Consider the following 23,963-nt stretch of genomic DNA (forward strand, 5'->3'; position numbering starts at 1 on the left):
TACGCTCAGATTTTCTTGTAGCTATGTTTCTAAAATGAAGCTGCGAGAGCGTTTTGTGAGGCGTATTACTACAATAAGGCCTATGTGATTTTCGAATATTGTGTAAGAATAATCCTTTTACGAGGCAATTTAAATCGCCGGATTGTATTTTACGAGACAATTTAAATCGTCTGATTGCTTTCTCACCTCCCTAATTTCGTCACCAACTTAGGCCAAAACATTTAATCTTAAAAACTTGTTGCTCTTGAGTGTCATCATGCGCAAAATGCAGCTGAATCCAGTCTCGCGAAACGCGAACAAATTGCGTTTGTTGGTATAAATTGGCAAACTTTCAATTTACAAGGGCACGTGACGCATTGGGCTTATAAACGAGACTTTCACATTACCCAAAGTTACAGCATTGATAGTTAATTTAACAAAAATTGCACTTTATAACACGCCATAGTATGGACGGGGTATTGGGGCCGAATCTATTTCCCTAAAATGGACAAATCGAATTAAAAAATCGATTAAAGTTTGCGAAACATTTTTGTGGTTCTCAACCAATTTTCAACGCCAAGGGTGCTGAGAGACATTTGAGAATATTTAAGATCTGATTTTGCTCAACTCTTTGTGTAAGATTAGATTAAAATAAATCCAATTAAAACTTCCTACGTTGTTCAGAGTTGATGTGTGTTGTTCCAGTTTCGTTTATTGTAACATTCTAGTGATTTAGCTACATAAACATATTTTTTGGGGTGACGCAATTTACTTATTATTTCTGATGGGTGACTCACTGGCTCAAGCCATGACAGTTTGAGAATCACTGGCATAGGTCTACCGTATTTTCATCGACCATAACTCGCTCTCGAGATATTTCGCTTTTATTTTAATAAAGTAACCTTCTGGTTATATTAATCGGAGTAGACCAAGAAGCAGCATATTGCCAAGGGCTCTGGCAGTTATCACCGGTGCTGCTTTACTCAATTGGCTGACAGTAATAGCAAAAATGTACCAACTGAAGTTAATAACTGGTCTAACAAGCGCATAGGCACTTTAAAAAATATTTTTATGCCACTGACTTGAACTGCTGGACATAGCCAAAACGATACATTTGTACACCACAGGCTGAAAAACTCTTAAAGCTGAAGACATAGCGATCAGGATAAATTGAATTACCTTTTCTACATATACCCTGTGGTATTGATTTGCTAGCACGGAGTTACCACGTTTTATAATTCTCTATAATAACAACTTCAAGCAGCCCATAATTGTATTGTACAACGTTTGAATGTGGAGCAAGACACCATTACAACCCAGTCCAACAAGAAGGTGGCAAAATATATTGTAAGATGAACCCAATTCAACCGTTACACGAATTGGCGCTACAATGTAAAATGGAAACAGTGATTGTAAATGTACAACCAATATTACAAGGTATACGTTCGATTTATTCCCCATAAAACAGTATATAATCAACCATATTATTTTGACATGGTGCTTGGTGAAATATATCGGTGTGTACTAGTTTGTCACGAGTTTCAAGTCAGTGAGTAACTCGAAGATAGGGGAGGACCAGGCAGTTTAGCTCAAACCAGGCAGGATTAAGGTAACAAGGAGAGGCTTATGTATCCAGATGGGCGAGTAGTTCCGCGTAATGTTTCTGCAGTTTACTTTCCCTCTCAACCTGCGCACGATAATCTTGTTCCATTCTCTAAAAAAACAAAATCAAACATACGACGTCAATCGAGCGAATATGAATTAAAATAGAGTCAAAATATATTACTGTCTACATGTATGTTTATTTAGTCGGTTTGAAAGCTAAATAACATGTCAATAACAATTTTAGCTATATATATGTATATTAGGGTTATTCAAAAAACACTTTTTTGTCAAATTTCAATGGGGAACCCCTGGAATCGTTAGGTTGCGTCTAAAAACCCCACAAACCAAATCTGAGCATGTTGGTTCAGCGACCGTGCTACATCAATTTGAAAAAATAAATTATCGTCCCCCTGAAAAAATTTTTTTTCTTTTTTTTTACATTGCTTTGTAATTAAATAGCTATAAATAAATCTGTTTTGCAGTAAAAAAGTGAGTAGTCATTGTACAAATGTCACATTTCAACAACATTTGTTAGGCTGTTTTGTACTTTAAATGGCTTTTTAGCACATTTTTTTGTACTTTAAATAAGTAATTGATATAATTGTGTGAAGACTAAATGCACTATTGTATTAATTTGATGTCATGTTTGCTGCATCTACTTTATTTTAAAATTTTAAGCCATTTTTCGTACAAAACAGCATAACAAATGTTGTTGAAATGTGACATTTGTACCATTGACTACTCACTTTTTTACTGCAAAACAGGTTTATTTATGGCTATGTAATTGGAAAGCAATGCAAAAAAAGAAGAAAAAAAAAGTTTTTAGGGGGAGGACAATTTATTTTTTTCAAAAAATTTAGCCCAAATCTGAATTTTGACGTAGCACGGTCAATACTGAATCAAACGTGCTCAGATTTGGTTTGTGGGGTTTTTAGATGCAACCTAACAATTCCAGGGGGTCCCCACTGAAATTTGACAAAAAAGTGTTTTTTTGAAAAACCCTGATGTATATTTATCAACTTATATTTTAGGTATTGATCATGTTAGGGTTTTTCTCCTTTGTTATTAAAATGCTTGTCGTTTGTTATATACAAAAAATTACTGGATTTCTCAGGTTAAAACTAGAAACGCGAAGAAACAGCAAAAAAAAAAGAGAAAGGGTTACAATGTACCTCAAGTCTAAGTGGGATTGCTCCTTGCTCGGAGCGACTAAGCTCCTGGAATGTGTGGAGCTCTATGAGCGAGCTGTCAATTTTCTCCAGCAAGGCGCTAAGCTGTTTTGTCATGTTGCCGCTTCGCGTCTGGTATCCGCTTGTTAAGACCTGTAGGGTGAAAGCACAATAATAATTAATCCATTAAGGCAATTTGAAACATTGGGTAGCGGCCGGGACCTTGCCGTCACTTTTTTGCATCGTATTTTCCTCATCGTGCAATTGTTTGGTAACATGCGCCACATAAAAAATTTAATTGAGAAGAGTGCACTACGGGGGGCAACAATTAGCTAGTCCATACTTTTAATTTTTTCTCCAGCTTCGCGGCTCTTCTCGCTTCTTTGGTCATGTGACCCCGGTTGACCTCCAGCTGCTTTTCCAACGATTCGATTCGTTCTTTTTTATTGGCTCTGTTTGCTCGAGCGTAACGGTTTTCGCTCGGTATGTAGAGCACCTGGAAAAGGAATAACACGCGATGAATTTACCAAATAAAAAGTTCTGTAGGCTTAACAAAGTATTTTCGTTTTATACTTGTTTTTAAACAGTAAATTAAGGTGTGTCATTACGGTTAATTGATGAACCAAAAAAAGATATGTTTAAGGATTGAAAAAAGCTAGTGGCGCGGGCGCGCTATCAAGTTACTTAAAACGCATAACTTTTAACCGACCTGGCTAAAGCAATCTTTCCACACTTTGGCGTACACTTCCAGAGAAAGGTGTCCGTGTTGCATTCCGTTTCGCACAACTTCCATTTCACGTTGGAGGAGAAGAGAAGCCGCTTCCAGCTCTTCAGGCTCATACTCCTCGTACGGATGCTTGCTTAAGTATTGAACGTGAGACGCCGCGCTGCTTGCTTCTGTTGATTTTCAGCAAATCAATAAATCTGAATTATTCTTACGGTAGGTGACATATTTCTGACATATGAAAAGACTTACTTTTTCCTTTTCCAGACATTTGATTGACAAGGGTGTGGTTGAGCGCGTCGTGCCTGCAAAACATTTAACAAATTGAAATCACAAACAAACAAAAAAGAGTTTTAAATTATAACGGCAACGTTCTACGACAACTATAACAAAACCTTGAAATAGCTTTAATTCTATTTGACAACTATACAAATAATTAACTCCCCTTGCAACCTATGTTTTAGAGCATATAAATTGCTAATCCACTTAAAACCATTCTTTGTCCTGCTATTTTTAAAAGGGCCACTATCATACAAGTCCCTGGGCGAGTGGGCGTGTTGCCGTTGACGAAAGACCAACTTAACTCCATACTATTCACAACTTTTTAAAAATAGTTAGCCTTCATAATGAATATAAACAACTTTGAAGCTGTTAATTCTTAATGTTACATTAGTAAGTTGCTAACTGCTAAAGGTTTAGCTAAATGAACTACAAATCCAAATCAGTTTTTGCACTCATCGACAGTTTTACATTTTAGCGCCTCTTTACACTGTGTGTATAATACAAATCATTCTACATTTAAACTAATCGTTGAAGGACTATGATGACTTTGTCGCTATTTAACATATTATTCGAAGGCGGCGTTTCAGTAAAATTTACATATGTAAAAAAGAAGAGAAAACCAAAAAGTTTAAAAATTCCTAAACTAAGCATACAAAATTCTATAGTGAGAAATCTAGATTTTATTGGTGAGTAGAGGCCAAGGGTATATGGAGTTTGTGGAGGGTAAACAACAGATAACAACCGTTGATCTATTGAAACTGAAACAATAAGCCTTACCTTAACATGGTTACCATCTCCCGTTTTATCATCTCCTCCGCTGTCTGTAGTTCATCTAACTGTGTTGAAGATGGAGGCCGCAAGATTGCTTCATTAATAAGTGTTGGTCGAGGCAAACCATTTCTTACAGATGTATGCCGACGTGCCAACCTTTTCTCCTCTGCTGCACTAAGCGCTTCCTACAAAATAAAAAAAGGAAGAAACAAGTCAGAGCGTTAAACAACTAAGACAGAACTGAAGATTTTTTGCGTATTGTTATCGTACATTCGCAAAACACTTGATTTGCTTTTTCTTTTTTTTTTTTTGCTTTTTTTTTTAAACAAAATAATTTATTGCACCAATTTAACTTTAAATGTAAATAAATGACGTTTTGTCTAATGACCTGCGATCTGTTTTGTTAACAAAAAGATTAAATAAACAAATATAAATAATTTAAAATAAGATTTTTTATATAAGAAAGCCAGTGCTTTGCAAAAGTTTTTTTCACTTGTGGCACACTAATTAGTTTTAGAAAGTTTGGCGGGACAACTGGAAGAATATCTAAAAAAACTAGCACATATATAAGGCAGCTGAGGGCAAAAGAACTTAACCCATTGTGAAATCCTCTAAAGGTGCTCAATTATTTTAGTTCGCGAAAAAACCTAAAAAAATGAATTATTTGCTTAACAGATATGGCAAATTTGTTATGTATAATTTAAACACGTCTTTTGTTCATATTTTGAAAACTATTTATATGAAGCCTGTATGCAGGATTGACCATCATTTATGGTCATAAAATAAGACCAGTTTGGTGAAAAGCTGCACCTGCTTCATTGCTTCGATATCTGCTGCATCTTGAATCATATTGTTTTCACCATTTTCCGCGCCTTCATTTTCACCATCCAAGTCATTCTCAGGGAGAACAATTTCAAAATCATTGCGCGGAGCTGGAAGATTGGAAAGACTCGCACGAAGGTTCAATTTATCCTCCTAAGTAACATAACAAGCAACGTTAAGTATCACAGGTAGATCAAGGTTCAAAAGGTTTAATTTGAACCAAGAATAAAAAGTAAATGACGGCAGGTCAAGAACCACATGATGGTTGCTAATGCCACAAATAAACGATGATAATGACTCTGAATGGACGTAACTTTAATAAATTACTACGTCTTACCACAACCACCAACCATTATGCTCTTAAGAGAAAAATATTTCACCAATATTGCCATCAGGATCTTTAGAGAAAGGTAAAACAAGAGCTAAAGAAAATTTTCTTGTGTTATCAGGGCCTATGTTTTTTTCTATGGACTAACAATGCCATAACTGATAAAATATATTTCTCTTAAATATTTCATAAAATGGTAACCAAATAATCTAAAGATTATGGCCGACCTTCTAAATTCTGGACTATGACTTTTGCGGTGTTCTAGTTATAACAATACAATTGTAGTTCTAATTGTTTTTTTAATAAAAAAATACCTTAATACATTTAACTTTAAAGTAAAAAGATTACCTTTGGATTGTAGGGTGTCAGGTCTTCCCTGTTGATATTCAGTTTATCCCTGATAGGAGTGTATCCAGGTGTTACCTCATTGCTCCGTGGTGTTGTCATACCCGGAGTGATTCCACCTAATGCTCCACTAGTTCCAGCTTCAGATGGGGTTCTACAAAATTTGTGCAATCACAGAAAAAAACCTTATCTACCAAATATTCTATTTTTACTATTTACCTGAACGGGGTAGCTATTACTGTGTTGGGAGTCTTGATATTTTGTTTTAGAGGGGTAATTCCGCTAAAATCAGTTTCAACTGGGGCATTGTACCCTCCTTTCAGGGGTGTGTCAACATTGGTAAGAGCCATCACATTTAGAGCTTCTTGCATCACAACATCCTGTAGCAAAACAGCAGTGTGAACATATAATACCAAGAATATCAGTGTAATATGTGTGTAAGTGGTTTTATCTTAAGATTTCTTATGTGGTAAATGACCAACAATGCACAATAATAAGTTAAATTTACTGCACTATATATTATAAGATGTCTTATATTATATATCTTATGTTATGCTATATACAACTTGCATAAAATAATAAGGCCAAAACATTTTGGTTGTTTATTGCTGACAAATAGAAAGATAAAGGTGACAACTAACTGTATTAGGCATAGGAGTGCGTGCTGTGCGCATGGCTGAAGTATTAGGAGTCACAGAGTAGTCTGAAAGCAAGGAATCAGATGCAGCATTTCCACTTTCTTCTGCAGCAAGTTTTGCAGCCTGTCCAACTTTTACAACCTCCTCCAATTCTGCATCTGTGATCTGGAAAATATTTTTAAATTTACGATTAAGACAGTTAATCGAACTGAAATAAAAATGAAAACAGTCTAAAATATTTAAAAACATAAAAAACATCTTTATTTAATTGGATTCAATTATAACTTATGTCCTACATAAAGACACAATAGGAAGCCTTCAGGTTACTAACCCAAACCAGACAGTTAATCAAGGGTTTGCATGCAAATTATTTGTAACTATAGTCTATTTATTTTAAAATTTTTAATATATGAGCTGGCTAACGCATTCTCGTTTTAAATATTTACCCGGAGTGATGAGGTCAGCAGGAATCTACTGCGGAAACGTCAGCTTATAAATGTTTTTACACCAGAAGAGTGATTTTCTATCTATTGATATGTTGCCTGGTGTAGCTAACTCTATTATTAACAATCTGCATTTCGATAAACAGTCCCAAGAACATTTATATGGACTCCAGCCAAGTCCAAAATAGGACTAAATACCTAATAATCGTAATAACATATAAATCGAAACAAGTTCTAAGTTGGTTGGAAGAAGACTAAATAATCAGAATCAGACCTATACAACTTTTTACCTAACCCCAAACCCCACCCCTAAGTACATCACTAATTGCCCTAATAATTTCAACCCTAACCCATTTTCTATGTCCCCTGATTGTCCCATACCCTCTCCCTCAACTTCAGGCATTATTTCGATCAATTTAGGACTTATTCTGGCCCGTTTGTCCTATTGACATAATTTAGATCTTATTCTGTCGTTGGTATTACTGTGTATTCTTAATACTATGGTTAATGGTTAAGGTATTATACTTTTTTAGCTTTAGGTAGGTATTATTGCTTTGTAGGTCTAATTGTGTGTTCCCATTTATACATATGTCAGTAATTTAACCCATAAGATATAACACTTAATAGTAAAATATTGTTTTTGGATATACATGAAATTGCTATTATTCATTGACAACATCAATATAACTGCACTCTTTATGTTACATGTTTTATAAATTTAAGCTTGACATAAATTTAGAACTTCTTCAGTTTTGTCAGTTATTTTAAACAGTATAAAATTGTATTGCAAGAAGAATACTACAAAAACACCAAATAACCTGTGGGGATGGTAACACCAGTTTTGACCTCTTAATAATTGGTTCATTTTGATCATTTATTAGAGGTGCTAGGTCTTTGTCTTTTAACTTCTGCTTGTCTTTGTTTCGAAGTTTATCTTCTCTTACACTATAATCAAAATATAACTCAATGCTTTTGTTGTGCTTTATAGCTGTGAGCTAATCAAACACAAAAAAAATTTGCAAAACATTGGAAATATAATAGTTAAATGTGTTTCAATACTTCATATTTTATAACAGTATCTATATTTGGGTAAAAAAATGACTGCCTAAGTTGAACGACACTAATGACACCAGTACTAAGGTCAAACAGCAATGTATTTCTGAAAATATATTACAAGCAAAGGTAATGTTTTCACATTTTAAAATTATTTTATCACTAGAATGCCTAATTACCCTAATTAACTCCTACCTAAGAAATAACTTTTCAGGATAGAAACCATGGTTTAATGACAAAGAAATATATGTTAGTTTGGCAATTATCATAGTATCAGAGGAGTGGCTACGCGTACTACTAATTGGTGTATTGGTTCTGTTAAAATATATTTGGACATTCATAAGGAAAATTCTTAAAATTAATTTGTATACTAACTTTTACAATAGGATAAAATAATTGCTCTGCAACAAATCAAAAATTTTAAATTCACCTTGCGAGTTCTTTGTCCAAATGATCTTGCCGTAGTTTTCTGAAATTGGGATCCATGGCATCATAGGTTTCAGCACTAGTGTCATGAAAACCTAATGCTGGTTTCTTTTCAAACGGAATCTCTGCATTGTAATCAATCCTTCCACGTTTCTTGCGCTTCTTACGAACTGCTATTCCAGCTGCCTTTAATTCACGGCGCTTCTGAAGTGATGCTAAACGCCTAAAAAATTTAACAACTATATTTTTATTTTTAATGTTTAATGAATTGCAAAAGGGAAAAATTTTACTGATTTGAAATTTTTTCTCCTTATAGAAGATCAAAGGCCTTTTTTTTTTTGAATTTAAACCATATTTTTTGAATTTAACCATATATTTTTTTTATTTGCTTGAATTTTTTTGTGAACATCAAAATAAAACACACCTTAAATATTCAAAGAAAGAAATTAAAAGTATTATAGCAAAAGAGAAACACTGGGACTGTAACCTTGCTTCTTCCAGCTGCTTTTCCCGAGCTTTTCTCTTGGCCTTTTTGCCTTGTGTATTGGCAAGTCTTGCCCTCGCCTCGCTTAGCATCTCTATTTCATCCTCGTCCATATCAACGGGGTCTGGACGGGCAGGTTTAGTCTCTGGGGCAGGGTCAATTTCACCTGGTTTGAGTTTCCTTGGGTCATCGCCGCCGTCTTCCCCTTCCTCATTGTGAGCCGCTTTGTCACTAAAGGGGTTAATTAGTATTTCAGTTTAATGCAAGAATAAACATATATATATAAATAGGTGGATTGTGAGATTTGTGAAGCATATACATTTTTTACCCTTTTCAAGTATAAAAAAAATCTTTATCATTGATTTGTTTCATGTTTATTATTGATTTGTTCTATTTTGAGCTGATGAGGCACAGTTTTGCGAAAGCTGGTTGAAAATCCATACAATTTGTCTTTATATAGTGCCACCTGACTACCCTATTTAGAGTTAAACAAATAAGGCCATTTACAAAGATTATTGATTTGTAAAATTGTTACCACACACCTGGAAAAGACACAACAACTTTTATTGTACTTTAATATCTTTAAGTTTTTAATACAATGTGGATGATAACAACCAATTTTAAATGCGAGTTTTCACTTGCCATGCAGTATCAATGAATACTTTATGAAATATATCAGGGGTGGCTAACGAGTTGCGGAACAAGAGCCACATTTCTTACTGGGTTAACTCCAAACAATCAAACCTTGCACATGGGCAGAATAAACATCACCCTGTTTTTTTCTCAATAACACACTTACCTTTGCCCAGTTAGATTTGTTGTAAATGTTGCACACTGACAATATTGCATAGAGTACGTTGAGCTAATTTTTACTCACACAGCATTTCTAAAATATTTCTTTAAAAAAATGTTAATAAATCCAATCATGCTTTTAAAGTTTCAAAAATGACTAAAATTAAAAAAAAGGAAGTAGGTATGAATCCCATAACTTTGTTTGAGTGGGTATGGTAAAAACGCGAAACCATAAATTAAATTATGTGGGCAAATATGCAACATAAATGCAGCTTACATTCAAGAATAAGGCGACAAAAGCCTTCGCCCTTAATCATATGATGCATGGTGTTTCTGACAAGATTTGGCAAGACATGCTAAGACATCATGTGATGTTAAAGAGTTTTGCGCGTAGCAGAGTTTAGCGCATTCAACAAATGGAGTTTTTTGTCTGTTCAATAACAGTTGTTTTGTTGAGCATATGGGATCTAAATCTAAAACACTACTAGTTCTGCAAACAAAAGAGTGGCTACGTACAGCAAATACTCATAGTGTTCAAGGCATTGGGCAGCAGTTCTTCCAACTATAGGAGCAATTGTTCTCCATTGTGTTGGCATGAGTTTAGCAAGGTGTAGCAACTTTTCTTCCTCTTCTCGTGACCATTCAGTTTTTTTAATACTTGGGTCCAACCATTCATACCAACGAGCCTAAAATACAATAATCATCAGAGATGTTATTAGTAATTACTTCCCATTTCTCAATGACTTAACAATTAACATGTATCAATAACTTAACATATATTGTGGATGGTTGCCCCTAATTGTACTTGCATGAGTGGCAAGTTTGAATTTAGACATTAAGCGGTAGTGGCACATTTATAGTACTTGCTTAAAATGTAGCCATGTAGTGCAACAACATTTTTTCGGGTGACCAATTACTTTCAGATAACCTTTGCCTATTCATTAAGTGTCAATCAAGTGTTATTGGTAGGGATGTTAAAAGTAGAATATTGAATCCTTGGATTTGAATCCAGATGGGATTTGAATCCAATTCTGCCGTTTATTTCGGGTAATTGGGACCGATATAATTTAATGGTTTACCACGATTGTTGTGCCTAATTGTACAAACGGGTGTGGTAAGTTGGCCTGTCACTGCGGCGACCAATTTATAGTGCTTGCTTTAAAAGTAACCTGGTAATGCAGTGTCAGCATTTTTTCGGGCAACCAATTACCGCGTCTCGCGATCTAATAATTAAGTGTCAATCAAGCATTATTGGGTGAGCGACTAACGTGTAATGTCTGGTGTGGAGTTCGCAATTGCCCTAAATGCGTTAAGTTGAAAAAGTAATATTACGTGCTGGCCATCTACAAAATGCGCTATAGGGTTACTTAAGGTCAACTTTAGGCCAATATTCAGCGAGGTTATGCAGTTATGCACAGCGTAATTGTCAAGAATTTGTTATGTCAATAGTAACTTTGTATTCTTTGCAGTGCATTATTTGACTGCATAACAGATCATGTTAGTCAAAAAAGAAGCACTAAAACCCAGCAATGCTTTAAAAAACAGGACCGAATTGCTTAAGACTTCAGTGTGCAGTGTTTCATTGTACTCACTATTGGCAAAAATATAAGTTTTTGCAACAACCTGGACAGTTGACATATTAGAGTTTACAGAACTGCTTCAAATGACAGTTGTTAAGAATGTTAAACATATGGGAGATTTTTTTATTATAATATACACATGTTAGCAAATTGTTTGGGCGATTTATTGCTTTGATTGTGGGCCCTGTGGGGTAGATTAAGATTAATCCCTTCCCCAAACAACACCAAGGTTAAATAATTTCATAAAAATATACTAGGATTCGCTATTCTGGATTCGTTATTCTAGATTCGATACCTATTATTCTAGAATACCTTGGGATTCTACTTTGAACATCCTTAGTTATTGGGCAAGCATCCAACATGTAATGTCAGGGGCAGTTCGCAATTTCATTAAATACAGGTTGCAAAGGTATCAATCTATCGTCAAACGTGCTAGTGTCTGACAAACTGCGATATGCGGTTTCTTAAGGTTAACTTTAGGCCAAAATTCACCAAGGTACGCACTGCATTAAGTGTCAAGTGTTGGTTACACATTGCTGGCAGTAGTAATCTTGTAATATTTTCAGCACAATATTTGACTGTATAACAGATGACGTTTATAGTAAGTAGAACTAATAAACATAAATGTTTTACAAAACTGACTGAATTGGTGAAAGGTTCTAAATGTGTTACATTGTTCTCACAAATAAGCAAAGTTTTGACAACAACCTGATAGTTGTTACATGTTTTGTTTTGCTTGTTATGCAGTTATGTATTATGCTTCAAATAGCAGTTATTTAGAATGTTAAACATCTAGAAGACTTTTTTATTACAATATTCACATGCCAGTAAGTGCCAATATTACTTGAACAAAAAGTACTAATACTACTTAACATTTCTATGTAGTTTTGTTAATGATGCACCAGTAAAATGGACCAACGACAATAAAATATTTAGGGACCTTGCAAACTTGTTAGAATTGTTAGAAGCATCTAGAATTGTTTTTTAATTTTGTCAAATTTAAGTCATAATATATTGTCCTAAAAAAAGCAAATAAGCTTGTTCTCAGTCAAAGTCATGCGCAAATGAAATTGTGTGGGGCAAGAAAAGAGGTTGTGGGTCATTTACTTAACAGTTCTATGGTTCCATAAAAATATTGTATAGGTTTTCTTTAAGCACAAAAAATGCTTTTATCTAAAAGGTTTAAGTTGGTAAGTTGTTAATAATGATACAAAACTACAATATTTTTTTGACAAGAAAATGCATAAACTAAATTAATTTATCAGAATTTGCAGTTTTGAGACACGAGTCTGTGATTACATATGAAAGTGTAATAAAACTATTGCAGGTACAGTAATTTTTATATTGTCCAATTCAGACAATAAAAATTGAGATTTGAACCAACTCTCAATGTCATGTTGATATTCATAAGACAAAAAAAATGCATTGTTAACTTGGAAACTTAATGTTACAAAGTGCTATCTTATGCACATTTATCTTAGTTTTAGGGGGATGAGCACCCCAAACTCTTGTGTCCATGGTTCTATAATATCTATAGATGACAGTGGTTGGTCTTTGAGGAGAAATGTCGATTATTTATCTTGTAGAACAATTACAATGGTCACAAGGAACTTACTTTACACTGTTTAGCAGACTTGCGATGCAACAGAGAGGCAATTCTTGACCATTGGTTGAGACCATATTTCATCACAGCAGCTTTTAATATTTCATCCTAAAATTAACATGACACAAAACAAATAGTCAACACAAACTCCATACTACTAAGTGGACAAAAAGGGTCCCAATCAGTTTTATTAGAGGTATGTAAGATCAAAATGTTCCCAAATTAATAATTTTAAGCATATGTATGAGCAAAATAGTGACCAAATTAGTTTTATTCTAGCTAAATTCGAACAAAAAAGTGCTTAAATTAGTATTTTTAAGCTTACAAATGAACTAAATAGTGCCCATATTAGTTTACCCGAGCTATGTACAAATAAAAAGTGACTAACTTAAAGTTATTTGAACTATGTGCGAGCGAACAAGAGCCATAATAAGTTTCATTCGCTTGGCGCTAAGGTGTCTCTGCCAAAATTTTCGATATTTTTTTCGTTTTCTCATACAGTATACAATGCAAAATGAGTATTTAGACATTTGTGTTTTGTGTCTAAAATGGATTGAATAAACGACCAGCTTGAATTTATGTCATTATAAACAGAACAGACATGCAGGTCGAATTTTATTTAAAGGCATCAAGCTGTGCAACCGTACCTCTGTGTTTCTCCATACTCCTCCTTTGATTGTAATACGCGGCATGTTTTACTTTAGCAAAAGTAAAAAGAACCTAATTTTACAAAAGAACTTTCCTGCACAAAAATAAGTTTTTTTTCCGAAATAAACAAAATATAAAAAACTTTGTTAAAGTTTAATTCATTCACAGAGAAACATTACGCCGAAAAAATCCGGGTGACAGGAGACGGGCTCAAAATTGAGTTTAGCCCTGCACTTTCTTTTATCCATTTCTTCCTTGCAATTTCAATTTTGACAACTCGTTTAGTTACTACAAAAAAGGAGGCTGAAAAAACATCTTAATTCCAATTAGGAAATATCCTTTTTCTTTTATTAAAATATTACAGAGGATCGCCTTCTAACTTCTCCAAACATGTGTAAAAACAAATCACTGATGCGTATAGCGTTACTTGCTTAAAGTTAATTTTAATCACTGATCTCTATAAAAAACCATCGAGATCTGTGATTTTACCCAGTATCCAACATAAAAATTTGCACAAGGGCACGGCTGAGCAAAATTAACTTATTGTCCAATTATTAGACGTAAAAATAGAAGGGATCGCTTCAAAGTCGCATGCTATCACCAGACTCGCTAACTAATTAACCCAAGTTGGATTTCGTTTAAGTTTGGTGCCGGTATTATTTGCTTGAATATTACGTAAGTCTAAACAAATGCTGTTACAACTTAAAGTTTAACGTTTGTCAGTAATTCTGGTTCGATAAATGTCGCGGGTTTCAGCATTGCAAATCAAAAAGTCATAACATACTGATTGCCTTAATAGAAATAAGTTTTATTGTTTCCAACTTAAGACTTATATGTTTAAAAACTTCTTGATGTCTGTTACCGCGCAAAATTTAGGTAGAGTTCGCAAAATTTCGCATTTAATGCGGCGGTTTTAATCATAACCAATTTTCAGTTTCAAACTAGATTTTACTTACGTTGAACGCAGTATGGTACAGGGATTACGTGTTTGCTGAATATCACGCAATGCGAACAATAGCTGCTACAACTTAGGGTTTTACGTTAGTAAGTGGTTTCCTATTGATATATGTCACTGGATTTTGTTACGTAAAATATGTTTGACGTGCTTAGACGTTGGGTATTTAGTCGTTTCATTTTAAGTAAGCACACATTATTTGCAATTTTAGTTTGCGAAGACGAACAATTAGATGTTTCACAGTCACTCAAATAAATGCGATAATTTATAACACCCCATCCGATTAAATGCTGATTCCACACAGGTTAAAGAATGTGACTCCATTTCAAGCCAGGATACTACGCTATTCGTAACATTACTTTTTAGTAACATGATAAATTACTTTTTTAAATCATCGGCAATAACACGCGGCTCAAGCAAATGACGCAGAGTACATCATAATATGTAATAGTTTTAAGAGGCCATCTTGATGGAATCTTACATTTTGTTTAACCTCTGCTTGAGAATGATTTGGTCCTGGGAATACGAATTTGTTATAGACACGGCGCCTTTGCCAACATACGACCTAATATTGTTGCTGCTTTCACAAGGGTCGCATCCTACTTTAATTATACAAAATATTTACCCGACTCATTTTATACACAATACAGACATTACTTTCGGTTACGATTTAAATTACTTAGACAAACCACCCTCAATAAGGCCCTGAAAAATACCCCCTGACAAAAGATAAAACAAGCGCAAACCCGTTAAGTTAATTAGTTGCATTATATTATTTTGTATTAGGTCAACATTAAATTTATTTGCAGCTTTTAATATGCGTCCCGGATTTACGTTTCCAAAAAATGGCAAGCCTAGGTATACCGGCTTTTTTTTCAACTTCTTGCAAGTTTTTATTACATTGCCGAAAATACGAAATGGTAAAAAAATTTTCCATTAACGGTGACGAAGCGCTGATCTAGTTCAAAAGACCGCATCAAAACGTAAACAAGCCGGACGCAGAACGATGATTCGCGCGAAGCGGGAAAATGTTTCGCACTTACGAGTTAAAATAGTCAAAAAGTATTTGGACTCGTATCTAGTTTTCAAAGAGGCGGCGGGCCGAATGAATTACATTGGCGGGGCGCATCCGACCCGCGGGCCGTAGGTTGCCGACCCCTGTTTTAGACTTCAGGTCTTACAATAGCATCGAATTGGGGCTTTCTGTCGCTGACTGATATCCTCAAACGCTCACAAAGATTAGCATTTGGGAGTCTCGTTCTATGCTTGATTTTTTACAAAATTCATTAACACTGACAATTGGTATTCACATGAAAACACTGTAGAAAGTTTATTTTTTTAACACTATTAGAAGATCCGCACAAAACGCTGAAAAGATCCGGATCCGGCCGATCCGCCATTTGAACATGACCGGTCTAGACCATTGCTTTCTTAAACTTTAAGTTTTGTTAACCCTATCAGGTCTATCATCTATCTCCAGATTTCATTCACCTTTGTCTCATGATATAATAAATCGTCTATATATAGCAGCACACCCGGAATATCCGCCCGCTCGCAAGCTATCATCCATTTCTGTATAGGTTCACCCTTATTCACCACTTTTGATTGGTCACCCCTGCAAAAAATTTATTCATCTAGGGTGAACTATTCACCTGATTAAGAAACACTGCTCTATAAACGACGGTAAAATTGCGTTGTTTAATGACCTTGTTCATACGTTCAAAATGAACGATATTTTTACGCAATAGTCTCGATTCACGACGACCTAAATGCGATGGTCAAAATTGCGTTTTTTAATTTATTATTAAAGTCAACATGAGCGTTATTTTTACGTAAAAGTTCCAATCAGGAGGCGTTTATGCATAACGTTGAAAATTACGTTGTATAATGTACACGTTTGCATGAACGTTATTTTTTACGTAATAGTTTCAACTTCATGTGATATAAATTATGTTTGGCAATGACGTTACAAATTACGTTTGCAACTACGCTATTTAAACGTCTAGATAAACACAAAACGAACTTCCACAACACTTATACTTGCTGTGACATATCTGACTGTAGTTTTCTTGCAATGTATTACTGAACCTACTTCTAGCGCTTCTTCACATGTAGCATTGTAAACCAGGTTACCAAGGAAATAAAATCGTAATAAAGTTTAAAAAAACACAGCAATATAAAATAAAAAGGTTGGCAGTGAATGTCACAAATTAGAATCTAACCACGTAACTTTTCCTTGTGCGTTAAACTTTGTGATGTTGTTTACAATTTGCCTTTGTGTTACGTCATAATGCCCCAAAAGTGGCGTGATGTTTACCGGTTAAAACTGGTTATTCTACATTAAACGTGGCTGTGAAAACATGTGTTTTGAGGGCTTCAGAAATCTAACTGCAGGGTAACACTTCTGGGTATTCAGACTGGAAAAAACGTCGAAGTATTTCTCTAAATAACGCGCACAATATTTGTGTTCGTGACAACTGGGGGCTCGTCCGGGATATACTTCTCTTCAGATTTTTCAGCACCAACAGACGAAGATTGTTAGCCATGGAAAAGTTAGCAGAAGCTGGTAAACTCATGGGCCTAACTGGCGAAAATTTACTTAAGTGGGTGAACGAACAGCAAGCGATTGAGCGCGAGGAACGGAAAGAGAAACGTGACTTAGAGGCTGAGGCTAAACGAAATGAAGAACTAAAAATGGCTGAAGCCAACAAGATAGAGGAACTGAGAATTGCTGAAGCCAACAAGATAGAGGAACTGAGAATTGCTGAAGCCAACAAGATAGAGGAACTGAGAATTGCTGAAGCCAACAGGCTAGAGGAACTGAGAATTGCTGAAGCCAACAGGCTAGAAGAAAAGAAAATGGCTGACGCTCAGGCGGAGCGTGAATTTCAACTAGAAATGAAAAGATTGGAGTTACAACTAGCCGAAGCAAACAACGCTAAGGATGTAGCAGCAGTAAGTAAGGCTAAAGCTCCAAAGTTACCACCGTTCGTTGACGGAAAAGATGAATTGGATAGCTACTTACTGAGGTATGAAAGATTTGCTGCTAGTAGTAATTGGGACAAGCGCGAGTGGGCCACATCTCTTAGTGCTTTGTTATCAGGTAGAGCGCTAGACGTGTATTCTCGATTGTCAGATATTGAAGCAATCGATTATAATGTGCTAAAGCAGGCATTGTTAAATAGATATGACCTCACAGAGGAGGGTTATCGCTCAAAATTCCGTTCTGCGAAACCTCAGTCGGATGAAAGCTCTACGCAATTCATCGTGCGCTTACAAAATTACCTGCAAAAATGGGTTGAAATGTCTGGTTTCTCTACTGAATGGAAGGAAGTTCGCGATTTGTTTATAAAAGAACAGTTTATAAAATCGTGCTCTAAGGAACTATCAGTTTACTTGCGTGAACAGGCGCCGAAATCGTTGGAGTTGCTAGCCACGGTAGCGGATCAATTTCTCACTGCACATGGGAAAAACTTGTCAATTTCGGCTAGCAGAAATTTACCGCAAGCTGACCAGCAGGGTTATGACGTATGCTTTAATTGTAAACAACATGGGCATATGGCGAGAGAGTGTCCACGGTTGAAAGGGGATTCCCGTAATTTAAGGAAATGTTTTATTTGTGACAAGACTGGGCATTTGGCGAGAGACTGCAGATCACGTGTGGCGCCGTCACGGCCAGTTAAGCAGAGCGGAGGAGCTGGTTCAACCTCTCTGGATAATATTGGCAAATCAACTGCAGAAGGAGATGTTCAGCCGTTTGTGACGCCACAAGAAAAACCCGTGGAAGTCGGGCCGCTACCAGTGCGTAAAGGACTTGTGGGAGATCATATGGTTGACACTTTGCGTGATACGGGCTGTACTGGAGTTGTGGTTAAACGGAAATTTGTCAAGGACGGTCAACTAACAGGGCACAGTGGTTTTGTTACGTTGTTGGACTCGAGTACGGTTAAGGCAGACGTGGCTCGAATTCACATCGATTCGCCATACTTTAAAGGAGATGTGGACGCGTTGTGCTTGCCAGACGCCTTGCACGATTTGATAATAGGAAACGTACCGGGTGCCAGGGACCCTGACGATCCCTATCCAATGTGGAACGAAGGTTGTGCCGCAAAGACTCGTTCACAGAAAGCACAGCGGGAACGCAAACCATTAAAAGTGCCAAGTTGTGAAGAGTGGTCTGATATTGATAAGGCCGGGTTCGAGGCCGCACAAAACGACGACACAACTTTGCAAGCCTTGAAAGAAATGGATGAAGAAAGGGTCAAAGGTGAACAGGTTACTGTGTTTGGAATGGATGAAGGGTTACTGTATAGGAATTATCAGCACCCAAAAGTTAATGGTGGGAGGTGGATCCGGCAGCTGGTTGTACCAAGTAGCTTGCGCCGGAAAATAATGGAGCTCGCTCACGACGCCATGATGGGAGGACACATGGGCATTAAAAAGACGGCTGATAAAATCCTTTCCGATTTTTATTGGCCCGGTCTCAAGGATGACGTCAAGCGGTTTTGTAGGTCGTGTGACATATGCCAACGGACAGTGAGCAAAGGTAACGTTCCGAGGGTGCCGATGGAAAAGATGCCCCTGATTGATGTACCTTTCAAACGTGTGGCAGTTGATTTGATTGGTCCAATCTACCCAACGAGTGAGGACGGTCACCGCTATATACTTACTCTAGTGGACTATGCGACTCGCTATCCAGAAGCGGTTCCATTGAAATCGATCACAACCGAAGCGGTGGCGGAAGCTTTAGTTGATATGTACAGTCGCCTCGGAATACCCGATGAGATTTTAAGCGACTTGGGAACTCAGTTCGTATCGGACTGCATGAAGGAGGTGGAAAGGCTGTTAAGAATACGTCATTTGACAACGACTCCGTATCACCCGATGTGTAACGGGCTGGTGGAAAAGTTTAATGGAACATTGAAGAGAATGCTTAGGCGCCTGTGCTGCGACCAACCTAAGCAGTGGCATCGATACATAAACGCGCTGTTATTTGCTTACCGTGAGGTGCCGCAAGAATCTACAGGTTTTGCGCCGTTTGAATTGCTGTATGGGAGGACTGTCCGTGGACCCATGTCTATTCTGAAGGAATTGTGGACGAACGCGTCGACGGAACCCAATGTGCGAAGCAGTTACAGGTATGTTTTTGACTTAAAGCAGCGTATGGAGGACACACTGAAAATTGCTCGGACGGAGCTGGAAAAATCACACGAGCGGTATAAAAAGTATTTTGACAAAAAATCAAAGTTCAGAAGTTTGGAAGAAGGCGACAAGGCTCTCGTTTTGTTGCCGACGGATAACAACAAACTGCTTATGCAGTGGAAGGGTCCATTTGTTGTGCAAAAGAGGACCGGACTTGGCGACTACGTGCTGGATGTTGGGGGAAAAGGGAAGACGTTTCACATTAATTTGTTGAAGCAATATATCGCGCGGATTGACGACCCAACTGATAAGCCGAAAAATGTTGATGCGTGTTCGGCGACACTGACGGATGAAGTAGAAAATGATGACGATTTACTGGAGCTGTGTTCATTTTCCGGGAAAGGGACTCTGAACGACGTGAGTTACGGCAAAAACTTGACGGACACTCAGGTATCAGAGGCAGCTGCACTGGCTAAGAATTACAGCAGTGTGTTTAGCGACGTACCTGGCAACATGAACTTCGTTCAGCACGAAGTAAAGTTAACGGATGAACGACCAGTTCGTTCCAAGCCTTACGCCGTCCCATACAAGTTACGCGACAGTTTAAAGAAGGACATGGACGAAATGCTACGGTTGGGCATAATTAGGCGATCCGATTCAGCATATGCCTCTCCAGTGGTAGTTGTAGCGAAGAAAGATGGGACTAACAGAATTTGTATAGACTATCGGAAGTTAAACAAAGTGACAATATTTGACCCAGAGCCGATGACGACAGTAACGGATGTTTTTCAAAAACTTGGAGGTGATCGCTTCTTTACAAAAATCGATTTGACGAAGGGTTACTGGCAGGTTCCTGTTGCAAAGGATGATATAAAAAAGACCGCGTTTGTGACCACCGAAGGAAGTTTTGAGTTTCTTAAAATGCCGTTCGGTATGATGAACTCCAGTGCCACATTTGTTCGGGCTATGAGGATTTTGCTGCAAGGACTTAATAACGTGGAAAGTTATATCGATGACATTATCGTCCACTCTACGACGTGGGAGGAGCACATGACTGTTCTAGACACCTTATTTCAGCGACTTCGTGACGCAGGTGTTACAATTAAGCCATCGAAGTGCGTGATTGGTACAAATAACGTCGATTTTCTGGGGCACAGCATTAACCAGGGCGTTATCGGACTCCAGAATGACAATGTCCAAAAGATTAAAATGGCGCAAAGACCATCAACTAAGAAAGAAGTTAGATCGTTTCTCGGGCTTACCGGATACTACCGGGATTTTATACCACAGTATGCAGCGGTTGCTTCTCCATTGACCGACCTGACAAAGAAGGGTCAACCGAATGTGGTGAACTGGGGAGGTGCGCAGGAGGCCGCATTCCGTTCACTGAAGGGCAGTCTTTTAAACGACCCTATACTTCATTTGCCTGACATCACTAAACCATTTGTATTGCGCACTGATGCGTCCGACAACGGACTAGGTGCTGTGCTGATGCAAGAACACGATGGGAAGTGTTTTCCAGTTAGCTATGCTAGCAAGAAGTTGAACCACGCTGAGAAGAACTACTCCACCATCGAGAAGGAGTGTCTTGCCATTGTTTGGGCAATACGGAAGTTCAGAATATACCTGTATGGTGCTGGCTTTGTCCTTCAGACAGACCACCAACCATTGGTGTATTTGGAAAGCGCGAAATTTGCAAATGATCGCGTTATGAGATGGGCAATGTTCCTGCAAAATTATCGTATTAAATACGAGTGTATTAAGGGTGTGGATAACGTTGGCGCAGACTTTATGAGTCGCCTACGCTGAATACTGTAACTGTGTACTATATATCGTGCGTGATGTGCTTTGTTGTTTTCGTTTCGCAGTGTTTTTCGTTGTGTTCTAATTTGTTAACTGTTGACAGAAATTTGGATAATTTCTCTTGAATTGGGGGTGATGTCACAAATTAGAATCTAACCACGTAACTTTTCCTTGTGCGTTAAACTTTGTGATGTTGTTTACAATTTGCCTTTGTGTTACGTCATAATGCCCCAAAAGTGGCGTGATGTTTACCGGTTAAAACTGGTTATTCTACATTAAACGTGGCTGTGAAAACATGTGTTTTGAGGGCTTCAGAAATCTAACTGCAGGGTAACACTTCTGGGTATTCAGACTGGAAAAAACGTCGAAGTATTTCTCTAAATAACGCGCACAATATTTGTGTTCGTGACAGTGAAGAACTCAGAAAAGGCGAGAAAAGCAAGAAAAAACAATCTGTGGCAAACCGCACCACTTTACATGTCTGACTCCCGGGTTTGGGTTTAACAGGGTGTTACATTTTAGGAATTTCTTATCACAATTTTTATCGTTTAACCACTGAACACATCAATAATAATTCTCCAGTGCACTAACACTGACCGAAAGATAGACATGAGAAGTTTTGCGTTTTTCACCTTGTGTGAAACAGTGCATATTAAAACTAGAAAGTGAAAGGTGTACTGCATGGGAACGAACAGTGGATTAAAAAAATGAAGATAAATACAAATGACAAGTCCGGCGGTATAAAATCATCACTTTGAATCTGACTGCGTCCGTGATACATCGAGTAAGCTGTTGGCACTTTTGCCCTGAAAATCGAAATATTAGTTTTGGTGCTTTTTAATGTATGGAAAATGCGTGATTAAACGAGGTGGATATGATTCATAATGGTACTAATTCTCACAAACACCAAGTTGCTAGACCAGACATGACCACATTTTACAACTTAAGTTGTGTTACAAAACTGCATCCAACCAGGGAGTCGAACCGTTTGACTTTTCCGGTTCAGGTTAGGTTCGGGTTCAAGGATTTTTTCGGAATCCGGTTCAGTTCCGGTTTCGGTTTTGAGCAATTTAAAAGTTCCGGTTCAGCTCCGGTTCGACCATCGTTATTTCAAAACCGGTTCATAACGTTCCGGTTCAATATGTTTGCGTTAAATCTAAAAATATGGGTCCATAAATGTAGAGAATAATCTTTGAATTGTAAGTCATTTAATCTAAGTTCCATGACTTATTAAAAAAACAGCAACTCAATATTGAAATATCCAAATAATAAAAAATAAAAAATGAACGATTTTTTTATTCAATACTCATATTTTTTCATAAAATTTCGAACATGGCGTAACTTGACTCTGTAAAATAGAAGTTGTGACGTCATGCTGGAGCGAACCGCTTTTGTTTACAGGTTCGGGTTCGGTTAAGGTTCAGGTACTTTCAAATAATTCGTTTCAGTTCCGGTTCGGCTCCTTAAAATCTTATAAAAACCGGTTTAGGTTCGGTTACGGTTCGGAAAGAATTGACCCAAAACCGATTCATAAAGTTCCGGTTCGGTTCTGGTTTGACTCCCTGCATCCGACGCAAAAATAATCTTGTTTGAAAAGGAAAATTGCTTACAGTTAAAACCGAGAAGTCGCGCGCGCCCTGTGGAGAAACGAGCGCTCAGTTTGACGCCGCTATTGTTCAGTGACATTTTACTCCCAAGTCCTAAGGCAGAAGCTCAATAAAAAAATTAACTGACACACTAAACATAATGATATTTACTTGGAACGCTGCACTACGTGGCGCTACACGTTCGGTAAACAAATACTGTATAACATGTGATCACTGATAAGTGACGTATTTTTGCGTTTACGTGCAGCAAAGGCGCTGGTCGCCTCTTGAATGCTTGTCACTAATTGTGGCTGAAATGGGTTAAGTTAATGCTTCCCCACAATAGTAATATCGTCTTATAGGGATAATAGGGCCTGTGTGGAAGCGGCATTAAATGAACTGGCGTGGTATAAAATATATATTAGCGCAATCTTCGGCGTGACAGTCAAAAATCAAATTCAATTCTTCGTCTTGTGAGATTAAATTACTTTAAAGCCACATTTTTTTTGAACAAGCCACCGTTTTGTTGAGTGTAACCAAACTGCATCCACCGTAAAAATAATCTTGTTTTAAAATGAAAATGTCCCATGGAAAAACCAAATAAATAAGTTGCAATAACTGTCTTCTACACGGCAGAATAAAATCATATCATCACTGTGAAATTTAATTTACGGAAAATGACAAACTGGTTGCCTTGAATGAACGCGTGCTTTGTGTGCGGTGCCCGTTACCAACCGCATTCATATGTAAGTTTCCATTCACTACATTTGATTTATCACGTTTCA

The 23,963-nt window shown here is 37.1% G+C and overlaps 2 protein-coding genes across 2 annotated transcripts; one reads left to right on the forward strand and one right to left on the reverse strand.

Annotated features, from left to right (window-relative positions):
* Positions 1-1,242: 1,242 nt before the first annotated feature.
* On the reverse strand, positions 1,243-13,788 carry LOC146148711 (cell division cycle 5-like protein). The gene is made up of 16 exons (XM_083386371.1): positions 13,692-13,788; positions 13,057-13,152; positions 10,378-10,547; positions 9,073-9,300; positions 8,590-8,808; positions 7,925-8,051; positions 6,667-6,828; positions 6,245-6,405; positions 6,029-6,179; positions 5,341-5,505; positions 4,537-4,715; positions 3,730-3,782; positions 3,463-3,650; positions 3,097-3,249; positions 2,757-2,906; positions 1,243-1,693 (listed from the first exon to the last, which is right to left on the reverse strand). The coding sequence occupies exons 1-16, from the start codon at positions 13,734-13,736 to the stop codon at positions 1,604-1,606; spliced, it is 2,337 nt and encodes a 778-aa protein (XP_083242497.1). The 5' UTR covers positions 13,737-13,788; the 3' UTR covers positions 1,243-1,603.
* A 3,257-nt stretch (positions 13,789-17,045) lies between these two features.
* On the forward strand, positions 17,046-21,598 carry LOC146148712 (uncharacterized). The gene is made up of 3 exons (XM_083388092.1): positions 17,046-17,300; positions 17,430-19,217; positions 19,884-21,598. Exons 1-3 carry the CDS (start codon positions 17,192-17,194, stop codon positions 21,596-21,598), a joined length of 3,612 nt encoding a protein of 1,203 aa, XP_083244218.1. The 5' UTR covers positions 17,046-17,191.
* The last annotated feature ends 2,365 nt before the right edge of the window (positions 21,599-23,963 follow it).

The sequence above is a fragment of the Ascidiella aspersa genome, chromosome 4 (genome assembly GCF_963924565.1).
Source record: "Ascidiella aspersa chromosome 4, kaAscAspe10.2, whole genome shotgun sequence".
Classification (NCBI taxonomy): Eukaryota; Metazoa; Chordata; class Ascidiacea; order Phlebobranchia; family Ascidiidae; genus Ascidiella; species Ascidiella aspersa.